Source organism: Myxocyprinus asiaticus, chromosome 30, assembly GCF_019703515.2.
Source record: "Myxocyprinus asiaticus isolate MX2 ecotype Aquarium Trade chromosome 30, UBuf_Myxa_2, whole genome shotgun sequence".
NCBI lineage: Eukaryota > Metazoa > Chordata > Actinopteri > Cypriniformes > Catostomidae > Myxocyprinus > Myxocyprinus asiaticus.
Window position 1 is genome coordinate 36,424,005 of NC_059373.1, and position 14,138 is coordinate 36,438,142.

Consider the following 14,138-nt stretch of genomic DNA (forward strand, 5'->3'; position numbering starts at 1 on the left):
CATCACAGCAACGCCTCAGCCTGCTCCATGCCACATCACAGCAACACCTCAGCCTGCTCCATGCCACATCACAGCAACACCTCAGCCTGCTCCATGCCACGTCACAGCAACGCCTCAGCCTGCTCCATGCCACGTCACCGCAATGCCTCAGCCTGCTCCATGCCACGTCACCGCAACGCCTCAGCCTGCTCCATGCCATGTCACAGCCACACCTGAGCAGTGGGACCTGGAGATGGTTCCCACCCTTATACCCACCCTTAGTTCTCCGGAGCAGGCAAGGGGAACTTTCGGCCCTCCGATCCCGCCTGGACCCTCTGAGCCCTGGACTTCACCTTGGCCTGTCGGTCCCTCGACATTGCCTCAGCTCGCTGTTCCCTCGGCTCCACTATGGTCCTTCAGCCTGTCGGCTGTGCCGGGGTCCCTCGTCCCTCCGGCTCCTCCTTGGTCTGTCGGTCACCTGGCTCCGCTTTGGCTCTCCGATCCTCTGGCTGCGCCTCGTCCCTCCGATCTGTCAGCTTCACCGGGGACCTCCTTCCCTACGGCTGGCCTACATCGGAGCTACCAGCAATCACTGCTTGAGCTCCGACAAGATCAAGATCGCCGGTTTGTCGAGCTCCTACACACTCAAGCAGAGGACCGGCAGGCGATCCGGAGCCTGCTCAGCCAGGAGGCATCCCCATCCGCGACCCCGGACACTCACACGCCATTGCCCCCGCCTGCGTTATAGAAAATGGGGATGGCGGACGACCCCGAGGACTTCCTGGATTTGTTTGAACGTACCGCCGAGATCTGGGGCTGGCCGCTCGGCCAGTGGGTGGCCTGACTTATCCCGCTGTTGTCCGGGGAAGCCCAGCTCACGGCTCAACAACTGCCGGTGATGAGCCTCCTGGCTTACGGTGACTTGAAGAAAGCCATCCTACAGCGGGTTGGTCGGAGTCCGGAAGAGAATCGTCAACTCGTCAATTTGCCTTCGCCCAACGGCTCCGCGACGCCTGCCAAAGATGGCTGCTAGCGGGGGACTGCGGCGTCGATGGGATCATCGACCATGTGGTACTGGAACAATTAATACATTGTCTGCAAAAAAGGACGGCAGAGTGGGTCCAGTGCCACCGCCCGGCATCGCTGGAGGAAGCTGTCCGGCTTGCGGAGGGCCACATGGCGTTGATCCCGAGGGCGGAAGAGCCCTCACACTCTCTCTCTCCTCCCCCTGTGTTTTCCCCTGTCTCATCCCCCTCCCCTCTCTCCTCTCATTCTGCTCTCTCCCCAGGGCCCGTTCCTGCCCCACGCAGGCGAGGAGGACTTCAGCCACCGAGACCAGCTCCCCGGGTGTGGGAGGCAACACCTCCTCCTACCCCGATGCCCCGCCGCTCTCCCTCTCAGGTGAAGGCGCCCGCCGACGCAAGTGCGGGCATGGCGTATGGGCCAGCCTGCTGGAGGTGCGGGGACCCGGACCACATCCGGGATCAGTGTCCTCTGATGGAGCTGGGGAAGGTGGTGCGGGTCTCCGACCTCCCGCAGGCTGCCCCCGACCGGGCTGGAGCGTACTAGATACTGGTAAGTGTCAAGGGGGGTACTCACCAAGCGTTGGTGGACACCGGGTGTAATCAAACCACTATCCACCAACGCTTGGTTCAACCCGAGGCTTTGGGCACAACTAAAACGGTGAGGGTGAAATGTGTGCACGGGGATATTCACAAGTATCCGGTGGTGACACTGACGATTAAATTCCAGGGGAAAAAGCATAGAGTGCCCATCCGCTGATTTTGGGGACTGATTGGCCTGACTTTAGAGTTTTATTAAAGGGAATTTGTGCGGATGGGTCCTGTATGAAATCAGGGAGATGTACAATGTGCGATGCTCTGGCAGGGGAGGTGGAGTCGGGGCCGTCCTCGACAGCTCCGCGTCATAATGACGAGAGAGGGGGAGTGGCCGCAGCCCCTCCCCTTCTCGGGGAATTCCCAGTCGCGAGACGAGACCCTCAAACACGCCTTCAACCAAGTGAGAGCCATCGATGGTCAACGACTCCAGCCTGACATCGCCCTTTCATACCCCTATTTTGCGATTATAAATGAGTGGTTGTATAGAGTGACACAGGACGCTCAGACTAAAGAGGATACAACCCAACTTTTGATTCCACGGAGCCGTCGGGAAATGGTATTCCAGGCGGCTCATTATAATCACATGGCGGGTCACCTAGGAGAAAGGAAAACACTGAACCGTCTAATAGCCTGATTCTATTGGCCAGGCATTGGCGGCGATGTCTGCAGGTGGTGTTCGGCATGCCGCGAATGCCAGCTGGTTAACCCACCGGCCACCCCAAAAGCACCATTGCGCCCTCTTCCCTTCATCGAGGTCCCCTTTGAGAGAATTGGAATGGACCTCGTCGGGCCATTAGAACGGTCAGCACGCGGACATCGCTTTCTATTGGTTCTAGTGGACTATACAACACGATATCTGGAAGCAGTGCCTCTTCGCAACATCTCAGCACGCAGTGTTGCGGAGGCACTCTTCAAAATAATCTCCCGGGTGGGGATTCCAAAAGAAATCCTCACCGATCAGGGCCGGACGTGCCCTGTCACGGACACTACGTGAGCTGTACAAATTGTTGAGTATTAAATCAATTCGCACCAGCGTGTACCATCCTCAAATGGATGGCCTGGTGGAACGATTTAATAAAACCCTCAAAAACATGATTCATAAGTTCGTGCACGACAATGCTAGAAACTGGGATAAATGGCTCGACCCCCTGTTATTTGCAGTACGAGAGGTCCCGCAAGCCTCCACTGGCTTCTCCCCATTCGAGCTGCAGTATGGGCGACGCCCACACGGTGTGCTTGACGTATTGCGAGAGGCCTGGGAGGAGGGACCTTCAAACAGTAAAAATGAAATTCAATACGTTCTTGATCTTAGAGCAAAACTCCACACTTTGGGGCAGCTAACACAGGAGAATTTGCTCCAAGCTCAAGAACGACAGCGCCAACTGTATGACAGGGGAACTCAGCTAAGGGAATTTGCACCAGGAGATAAAGTGCTTGTATTACTTCCCACATCGAACTCTAAATTACTCGCCAAGTGGCAAGGGCCCTTTGAGGTCACACGACGAGTGGGAGATCTCGATTATGAGGTTAAACGAACCGATAGAGGGGGCGCACGTCAAATATACCACCTCAATCTCCTGAAATTATGGAGGGAGGCGGTCCCTGTGACGTTGGCTACAGTAGTTCCCGAGAAGGCGGAGCTCGGACCAGAGGTGAGTTCAAAACATAAACAGTTCACCCCAGTCACTTGCGGAGACCACCTCTCGCCGAGTCAACTCGCGGAGGTTGCTAGGTTGCAACAGGAATTTGCGGATGTGTTCTCCCGTCTACTGGGGCGTACAAACCTCATCCATCACCACATCGAGACCGAGCCGGGGGTAGTGGTATGTAGCCGCCCCTACCGATTACCCGAACACAAGAAGAAAATAGTTCGGGAAGAATTGGATGCAACGCTCGATATGGGGGTAATAGAAGAATCCCACAGCGATTGGTCCAGCCCAGTTGTTCTAGTGCCTAAGAGTGACGGGTCTGTACGGTTCTGTGTGGATTATAGGAAAGTCAACGCGGTGTCTAAATTTGATGCGTATCCAATGCCTCGCATTGATGAGTTGCTCGATCGGTTGGGCACTGCTTGATTTTATTCGACATTGGATTTGACGAAGGGTTATTGGCAGATCCCCTTGACACCAATTTCCCGTGAAAAAACCGCCTTCTCCACACCGTTTGGATTACACCAGTTTGTGACACTTCCGTTCGGTTTGTTTGGAGCCCCGGCTACGTTTCAGCGTCTCATGGACCGAATCCTCAGACCGCATTCAGCGTACGCCACTGCCTATTTAGATGTCATCATCATTTACATCAATGATTGGCAGCGGCACATGCAACATCTGAGGGCGGTTCTGAGATCACTGCCCCAAGCGGGACTCACAGCAAACCCAAAGAAGTGCGCGATTGGGCAGGTGGAGGTATGGTATCTGGGGTTCCACTTGGGCCACCAAAGCAATCCAAAATATCTTGCTTAAATGACTGGTGTCCTGTTGTTCTGACCCCCATCATCAGCAAATGCTTTGAGAGACTAATCAGAGATCACATCTGCTCTGTGCTGCCTCCCTCACTGAACCCATTGCAGTTTGCTTACCGCAACAACCACTCCACTGATGATGCCATTGCATCTACACTACACACTGCTCTCTCCCACCTGTAAAAAAGGAACACTTATGTGAGAATGCTGTTTGTAGACTACAGCTTTAAACACTTTTTGTTTTTCTGTTTCAAAAGTGGCTTTTTCTTTGCAGTTCTTTTCATAAGGCCTGCACCCCTGAGTCTTCTCTTTACTGTTGTACATGAAACTGGTGTTGAGCGGGTAGAATTCAATGAAGCTGTCAGCTGAGGACATGTGAGAGTTAGCACTAACAATGTCACCTGCTGCTGAAATAATACTCCTATGGCGTTTGTTATCGCTTTAGCTCTGTCTGAGCTTGCAGCGAGAGGCTGCTTGAATGCTGTGGCGAGACTAACTTGCCCAGGCTGTTTATGATTTTCTCCCATAAGCTCAAGTGACACATGTGGATAATGTCTCCGCAAATGAGTCATCATGTAAGACGTGCTTCTTGAGACATACTCGAATTTGTTGAAACAGAGCCGACACACGGCCTTCATCCTGTTCACTACTCATTGCCCAGTATTACTGTAGTTTACTGGAAAATCTTAATGCTCCAAAACAACAGATTTTAGAGACCCGGTGGGTCTTCAATCTCTGGCTTATTTAAGTCCGACATATTTATATTTTGTTTAGTTCCATCACAGTTGGGGAAAATAGCGAGCTAGCTAGTATAAACTTCATGTGCATTTATCTGAACCGCAGTTTCAAGTGTACCGCCTGGCGCTCTGTTCTGTTAAGTTTTGATTCCGTGCGGTCCCGTGTTGCTCCACAATCATTTTTCAAGGGGTGCACCGATCGAACGGCCACCAATCGAAATCATCCGATATTCGTTTTAAATATGTGATTGGCGATCGGCAGATCGTGCCTAAATTCAGGGCTGATCTTTTCTGCAGCATGCAAGGAATCACACATACACTCTGCTCCTCTAATAAATGAGCGCTTGCTCAGCCCTTGATGCATGACAGAGTGGCCTTTGGAGAGTGAATTTTTGGCAATTCTAAGCATTCATGAATTTAAACTTTCAGACATGATGTAATTCAGATGAATATGCAGGTTTGTTTTTAAAACTGTGTATGAATTACACGTGTATGAATATTAAGTTGCCCTTTTTCTAGAGTCATTACGGTAGTTCTTCTGACTCGCTGCACTGCACGAAGAGGATAAAGAGACTGGAAACAGGTATAAAAACGAATTAACAACAAATAAACATGCAAATACAAATCGGAGTACACGTGATGTAACGTGAGTCATGACAATCAGATGTTGTGTTGAGTAATAGAGACTGTCTGAGCACTTTCAGCTTCACTCCCTTCAATATGCTCACTCGCGGTGTCAATCAAACATGCGTGCTCTGCAGGTGCTCTCATATCTCATCAGTCAATCATCTCAGCGCTATTCTGTGAGGATCCCAATTTAAATCAGATTAATGTTGGTCACAATACCACTAATAACAGATGTAACTGTTTAACCTTCAATAACAGCACCGCGTCTTCATGCATTTGCTTAATAATTAGTGATGTGTTACAACAAGACGCCAAAGATGGTAAAGAAATCATAGATATTAATGATTTCAGTTTCTGAGCTTGTAATGGATACATACCAACACAATATTAGGCTGGTGGTTTTAGTGTTGTGGCTGATCAGTATATTTATACACACTACCGGTCAAACGTTTTGAAACACTTGACTGAAATGTTTCTCATGATCTTAAAAATCGTTTGATCTGAAGGCGTATGCTTAAATGTTTGAAATTAGTTTTGTAGACAAAAATATAATTGTGCCACCATATTAATTTATTTCATTATAAAAAATAAAATGTAATAAAAAAAAAGTTTTTGAAATTGATGACGGACCAAATAATGAAGAAAAACAGCCAATAAGTGCCCAACATAGATGGGAACTCCCTCAATACTGTTTAAAAAGCATCCCAGGGTGATACCTCAAGAAGTTGGTTGAGAAAATGTCAAGAGTACATGTCTGCAAATTCTAGGCAAAGGGTGACTACTTTGAAGATGCTAAAATATAACACAGTTTTGATTTATTTTGGATTTTTAGTCACAACATAATTCCCATAGTTCCATTTATGTTATTCCATAGTTTTGATGACTTTACTATTATTCTAAAATGTGAAAAAATAAATAAATAAATAAATGTATATATATATATATATATATATATATATATATATATATATATATATATATATATATATATATATAATAAAGAATGAGTAAGTGTTTCAAAACTTTTGACCGGTAGTGTATATGTAATGGATAATCAACGGCTAGGTTTGTGTTAAATGATTTTAAATGCATGACGTGGAAGCGAAGAACCACCCGACATGAAGTGCATTTAAAATTGTTTAACGCACACCTAGCCTTGGATTATCCCACTTATAACATGGTCACTTAACAAAACTGATTAGTTACAGCTGAAATATATTTCTTGCAGTGCAAATTTTGACTGGAAGAATACAAAATAATGGTTAATTTTATCTAAGAGTCATTAGATCTGCAGCTCCACCTGTTCTAAATTAGACGCTGAGAAAAAGTAGTGCGACCACACACTTGGTCAAAACTGTGAATGTAAATGCACAATCCAGAAATAATAATATCCACAGAATGTAGAGGGGTTGGCACTCCAGATAAAATGTATTATTTAATTTTTATTCATTGTCATTTTCACATTAATGTGGAAAAATCACCATTATAAAGGTGGCATTAACAATAAAAGTAGCACTTACTGTATAATAAGGGGAAACCCATTCAAAACACTCTGGAACCTGCAGATTTTGACCTCTGAGGCATCGGTATGGTATCCATAAAGGCTGCACGATTTACTGAATTAATGAAATCGCAATTTGTCCTTGAACGTTAGCACTTCACTGCAAAATGCTGCGTGCATTTTAATTTACAGAAAAGATGTATCTATACTTTGTGAATATTGAACAAATAAGGTGATCGGCCACTAATAAGCCTAATCAGGCTGATACGATGGATCTTTTCCAAAAACCTAGTGAGCTCCCTCCAGAAGCAGTATTTTAAGGCATCATACTTTAGGTGCGCTTCTGATATGAAGAATTATATTATAAAATTCTCAAACTATTATAAAAATAGTTTGAGAATTAACTGTCAAAAATGGAACACTTAAACATTTTGTTACTACTTCGAAGCATTTACTGTTGTTGCTAGCTTTAGCATGTTAGCCAAACTCAATTCAACACTTGTATCTCAAATAGCGTCCATATTCACACAGCGGGGGATGATGGTAAAGCATTCAACTCACATTAGTAAGGTGCGGTCTTCACAGAAGTTTCGCTAGTTGCCACATTCGGCATTAATTTCTATTGTTTTGGGGGGGTCACGTGACGCCATGCAAGAAGCAGACATGTGAGCGACGAGCTCTGTGCACTTTGCAAAATTTTCAATTATTCTCATGTTATAATCTGGTGAATTTGATACACCCAGTTACACAATTGCTCTTTGATGCAAAACATGGCAAAGAAGTCAGAATCCTCAGGCTCTGGAGACATTAAAAGACACTTACATGTTCAGGATGAAAGCCCCGACAGGCCTACAGACCAGGGACTCGATTTGGATGGCCCGGCGGGAGAAGGAAGCCAGCGTCAGTTGTCCAACATGTCGGTGATGTTGGCGAAGATTCTTGCTGACTTGGAGGATCTCGCTGTAATATGTCGATCGATTACAGCGATGGAAAAAAAATTCTCTGAGCTAGTTACAAGAGTGTCAGATGTTGAGAGACGAATCGATTTTCTGGAATCTTCGGAGAGGGAATTAACCGCTAATCCGCTAACATCTCCTTGAAAAGCTTGAAGACCTTGAGAATAGAAGCCGCAGGAATAACGTAAGAATTGTTGGAATTCCTAAGCATGAGGAGGGCAAAGATATCGTGAAATTCCTAGACAAGTTTTTCCCAAGTCTGCTCGACATAACCGGCCACAAGCTGGAAATCGAGCGAGCTCACAGAGTCCCGGCTCACAGATTTGCTGAGGGAGACAGGTCCCGATCGATTCTGGCCAGATTTCTGAGATCATCCGATAAAGATCTTGTGTTGCACCAGGCGAGGAGCAAAGGGAAGCTTTCTTGGAAGAACCATAATATTTTCTTGTTCCCGGACTTTGCGAACTTGACGAGAGAGAAACGCGATCGGTTCAAGGAATGTAAGAAACTCTTACATCGACGAAATATCTCGTTTGCTCTGATGTTTCCGGCCAAACTGAGAATAGAAACGAGGGTCGTCGCAAAGTTTGAGAGTAGACACTACGGATGACCGCAAAATATTTACATGCTCACACAAAAGATGTCTTTTAAAAAGCTGACGGATTGTGTAAGTCATGGTATATATGTTTATGTGGCCTCCAAGGGAATTAAATCGACCATCCGGAGACCGGGATGCCGGTTTTGTTTCTTTTTGTGTTGGTTCCGCCTAGCGGCTGGAGCTTGTTCTGTTGCATAACACTCCTTTGGAACAGCTGTGGATTAATCTGTTCGTTCTTCGTGCTTATTCCTCCTGCTGACTGTAGTTTGTTTTGTTGAGTTTTTTTTACGGGACATTGGAATGATTACGTCATCCGTTGAACTCATAACAGCCAGCTCACTGAACATGTCTGAACGGTTTTATATCAGCTAGAATTTGTTTTGTGGAAAATCACACCTTTGAGACAGTTCTGTGAATGAATCCACACATTCTTTGTGTTCATTCTTCCTATTTACTGGGTTTATTTTACAAAGTATTTTCTATGTAATTTTGCCTCACAAATTTGTGAGGCAAAATGGAGCAATCCAATGGCAAAGTTGTCGTGGGGGCTCATGGGTGTTCATGGACCTTTTGAGTTTAGAGGGACTGTCGCCAGTTGGCGCTGTCGTGGGCGGGATTAATGCGCACGTTTTTCTTTTTTCTGTTTGTTTTGCTCGGGGGGAAGTTTGGGGTTTGTTTGTTTCACAAATGGGGAATGTGGTCTGTATAATTTTGTTTTTGACACACAATTTATTTTTTCTACTATATCAAAATGTCAAATGTTAATATGAGTGTACTATCTCTCTCCACATGGAATGTGAATGGGTTGGGGCACCCCATAAAAAGAAGGAAGGTTATTACTTTTCTTAAATGTAAGAAATATGATATAGCGTTTCTTCAAGAAATGCATCTCTCCCCGCAAGAAGCTGAAAAATTTGGGAAGATATGGGGTGGACATGTTTTCTTTAGTGTTGGCTCAAGTAAGAGCAAGGGAGTCATTATATTGATTAATAAACATTTACAATTCAAATTTCTCAAACAGATTAAAGATAAATTAGGAAGAGTCATTATTGTTTTAGCTGAAATTCAAGGGCAAAGGTTGATTTTGGCTAATATTTACGCACCTAACGCTGATGATCAGGGCTTTTTTATAGATCTTGAAGGGATGCTGCAAGCCGCTGGCACCCCTCATTATATAATATTGGGAGGAGACTTTAATCTTTTGATGGACTCAGTCCTTGATCATAGTGAAACAAAAGTGTGTAAACCCCCTAGAGCAACACTGACGCTTCACAGGATGGTGTAAAAATCTTGGTCTTTCGGATATTTGGAGACTTTTGAACCCATCTGGTAGGGACTATAAATTTTTGTCATCAGTCCATAAGATTTATTCTAGAATAGATTTTTTTTTTATATCCAAATCCCTCATTTCTTCTGTTGTTGATTGCTCAATTGGAAACATTTTGTGTCTCAGATCACACCCTGGTGAGTTTAGTGGTGATGCCACATATAAGTGCCCCAGGTTAAATTTCAATAAGTTACATAGGCCAATTGAAAGGTGGGTTAGGCCTACCCAAGATTTTGTTTTATTATTATACGTTTGGTCTTACACATTTGGCTCATTGGTCGCTTCCACCTGATAGAGCCCCTCCCTGGTTTTGTATTGCAAAGGAAGTTCTCACCCCTATCTCGCCACTGCAAAGCCTTTCAATCAAACTAGCCGGAGAGGTTAAGTCGCACCCCATTATTTTGCATTTGCACTCGATATGGACAAAAGTGTCCAGAGTGTTTAATTCGGATATTTATTTAAACGCAGCCTCGAGCATATGGCTGAATCCTAAACTATGTATTAATAAGTCCCCTTTTTGTTGGTCAGATTGGATTGTGAGGGGGGTTAATGCACTTGGTGACATATATGAGGGTGGAGTATTTAGACCTTTTGAAAATTTGGTTCAACATTTTGGCATTCCCAGATCTCAGTTTTATAAGTATTTACAGCTTCGCCACCTACTCTGCACTATTTTTGGGAGTGGCACGCACCCCCCTAAAGCGGCAGGTGCTTTGTGAGAGGTGATTGCTGCTTTTGGAAAAGGCCATGAAGCATCAGTGTATTACTCCCTACTAATTCAGAGTCTGGGGGATGAAGCCTTGACTTCTCTCAGGAGAGTATGGGAAAAAGATTTGAATTTGGCACTGGAGGATGGAGTGTGGACTAAGATTCTTAAAAATGTCAAGTCTGTATCTAGAGATGCAAGGGTTCGCCTTATGCAATTTAAGATTTTACATAGATTTTATTGGACCCCCTCTAGATTATATAGGCTTGGTCTTAAAGACACACCCACTTGCTGGTGATGCCAGTCAGAAGTTGGAGACACTACCCATGTCTTTTGGGGGTGTGTTAAGATCCAGGAGTTTTGGTTGAGGGTTCAGAGTTATTTGTGTGATGTTTTGATCACTCAGGTTTTGCTTTGTCCCAGACTCTGTATTTTGGGTGATGGGGCGGTCATGCATTTAGGAGATAATCACATAAAAAATTGGGTTATGACCAGTCTCATGATCGGCAGGCAAGTAATTTTAAGGGGTTGGAAGTCAAGCGGAGCATCCTATTTTTCGGAGTGGTGTGTGGAAATGGGGAGGGTAGCTGCATTTGAAGAGGCGGTGAGTAGAAGGTTGGGGTTTAGGGACTTATTTGTTAAAAAATGAGGCAAATATTTAGTTTTTTGGGGGGACTCTCAGGGAGGGGATGTGGAGAGTGTAGTTTAGTTTAATCATGTATGTTTATTATTATTTTATTTATTTATTTATTTGTGTACATATATGTATAATATATATATATATATATATATATATATATATATATATATATATATATATATATATAATTTATTTATTTATTTGTGGATTGTGTGTGTGTTATGTGGGACCACAGGGGTGTTCGTTAGGGGTCAGGCGTGGGATTGTATTAGTAGGGTTTAAATGTAAAATGTTGATTCTTTATATATGTGTTGAGTTTTTTACACTGTCATGTGCATATGAATCAATAAAAATGTTAATTACAAAAAATAATAATATAAAAAAAAAAAAAAAAAACATTTATATTGTTTTGTCAGGCCAGCATCGCAGGCCCTTAAATCCGCTCCCTCCGCTTCCTCAGCATGCACTGAGTGCATGAAGTGTCCAACATTCCACACTGCATTATTTCAGTTAAGAAGTGCATCATCCAGGTACTTATACTGTAGTACATCCGGGTACTTATACTGTAGTACAGTATACTCTAGTACACTTCTTTTTGTTGCATTTTCAGTGTAACTTGCAATACTTCCGCACCTTTGGATTATAAATATACTTATAATCCATTCAATACTTAAAAATAACTTCCCCAAAATGTGTAAGTGCTATGCGTATTTATGCTCAGAGTATCGTATCATTCCTCTCACGTAACCTGTATTGAAATCAATTGCGAGTCCAGTCTGCTGTGCGCTGAGCATGAGGAGCGCTATTTAAATGGCACGTGGAGTTGCTGCCAATGAAGAGTGTTCCAAATCGGTCTCTTATGAGGCTCCATTTCAGTTAGGATGCTGCCAAAGAGGACAGCTGCCTATGTAGGCAGGAGACATCGAGGCAGCTCACTAAGTTTTGGATCAGACCCGATATCTGGAAAAACGTTAATTATAGCAGATGCCAATATGGTCACCAATATACCACGCATCCCTTATATTATCTGTAACCAACATCTGTTCATGTGTAGGGTTACAAACAATCTTTTTTGAATGTCATTAACGGGACTCATTCATTAAACATGAAACAGTGTTCTCAACCCATTTTTTCTTCCCTATTGTGACTTATTTCAGAGTGAAACCAAAAAATGTAGGGCACTTGATTTTATCTATCAGGAATTGACTGGATCATGGAAAGCCTAAAATAAAATTGGTTTCAGAGGCGGAGCAAGTTATTACACTTTGGAATAGCGCGCATCAAGTTGCTTCAGTTCAAGAATGCAGATGTTATTCTCTTTTACCGAACTGTGTATATGAACAGAACTTTTTTTACCAACCAAACTCTGTTGCCGTGTAAACATAGCCATCGTCAAATAGGCAAATAAGTACTTTGGTTCAATTCTCACCTGTGCCATCTGTATACAAGTCCTCTGTGCTCAGCATGTTCCGTTTAATAGGCACAGATTTCCCAGATGCCAAACTGTACTCCTCCATCTTCTCAAAGTCAATGCTGTATGGCTGATTGTTGAACAGAATATCAATCTTTTTCTGTTTCATCTTCCAAGCATTCTCAATAAACACTATGGCATCTGGTGGGTACGGTATCGCTGTAGCGGACCCGTGCTCATGCCACACCCACTGTACAGTCTTTATGATTTCACCATCACTCATCATATTCGCTGCCCTTTTCATGAAGTTCTTCAGTTCAGTGATGGCTTCAGAGACGTAATCTTTAAAGCCAGAAATTATGGCGGTCGTGCCTTGAATGTTGATGTCTACGGCATGCTTTCTCTTAATAAGCTCTATGCATCTCTTCTGGTGGGATGAAATCTTCAGCAGTTTCTTGTGTTCTAACTTCTCCTCACAGTGCCTCAACCCCACCTTCTTCCCCAATGCAATGTCTACCCTAACAAGATCATGGGTATAGTTAGCATACACGAAGATCTCAGCCGTATTGTATGCTTTGATGGTGTCCTGCAATGATATCTCGACAGCCTTCTCAAACTGCATGTTTTCCTCAGTTGCCATGGATTCACTCTTGGAAAGTTCGAGAACTTTCTGGAGATCATCGGTGTCTGTTCTTTGGTTGATATCCATAGATAGCTGAATCGCCAACATGAGCCTTGCATCGTCCTCTAGACTGCAGGTGTTCATGGGTGTAGAGGAACTCAGGACGTCAACAGCCTGCAATGCCTGAGGTAGGTCACTGTTATCTTCCTGCATAGCTGAGGCATCTTGGGCCTGGTCTGAGTACAGATCGTCCTCTTCCATGTCTGTGGCTCTTTAACTAGAAGGTTCTGGGGTCAGATCACTGCCAATGACGGACAAGATCCTCTTAGCTGCTTCTATACGAGCTGAAGAAACAGAAAACATTTAGTAAACGTTGGGTACTCTACTGTAATGTGACACAGAATAGAAGAGGATGAACATTTTGTTTTCATAATCAGACCATTTTTATAAGCTTCTACCTAATGATGGTTAACAGGATGTGGTGAGCATGTCGACGTATCCCAATGGTAATGCTTCATTATTAATTTGGCAAGCGGTCATGTAATAAGCAGGACAATGAGAGTCAGACGGTCATTTTCTTTCCTTTTTTTTGTTTTTTTGTTATTAACAGTTTTTATTGATTCCATACATAAATCATACAAACATAACATAAAATACGGAATCAATTATATACATTAAACCCCTCCCCCCGAACATTCCCCCACACCCCCCACGTGACACAAACATGCACTACAGTGGTCACCAATAATTAGAACATAATCTGTTTTTTTTTTAATATAATAAATTAATTAATTAATAAAAACATTTAAAAAAAAATTTTTTTTAAAGATATACTTTCAAACAACATAATCTATTCAACAATAAATCTTATGGACTGGTGAAAAGAATGTATAGTCCCTCCCAGATGGGTTCAAAAGTCTCCAAATATCTATAAGACCAAGATTTTTACACATC

General features: G+C 43.8%; 1 protein-coding gene across 1 annotated transcript in view; it reads right to left on the reverse strand.

Moving 5' to 3' along the window:
• LOC127420683 (protein mono-ADP-ribosyltransferase PARP10-like) overlaps window positions 1-14,138 on the reverse strand; it is a 36,566-nt gene that overhangs the window by 8,558 nt on the left and 13,870 nt on the right. The window contains 1 exon segment of the mRNA XM_051663148.1: window positions 12,581-13,528. Within this exon segment, the coding sequence (XP_051519108.1) occupies window positions 12,581-13,528 (948 nt within the window).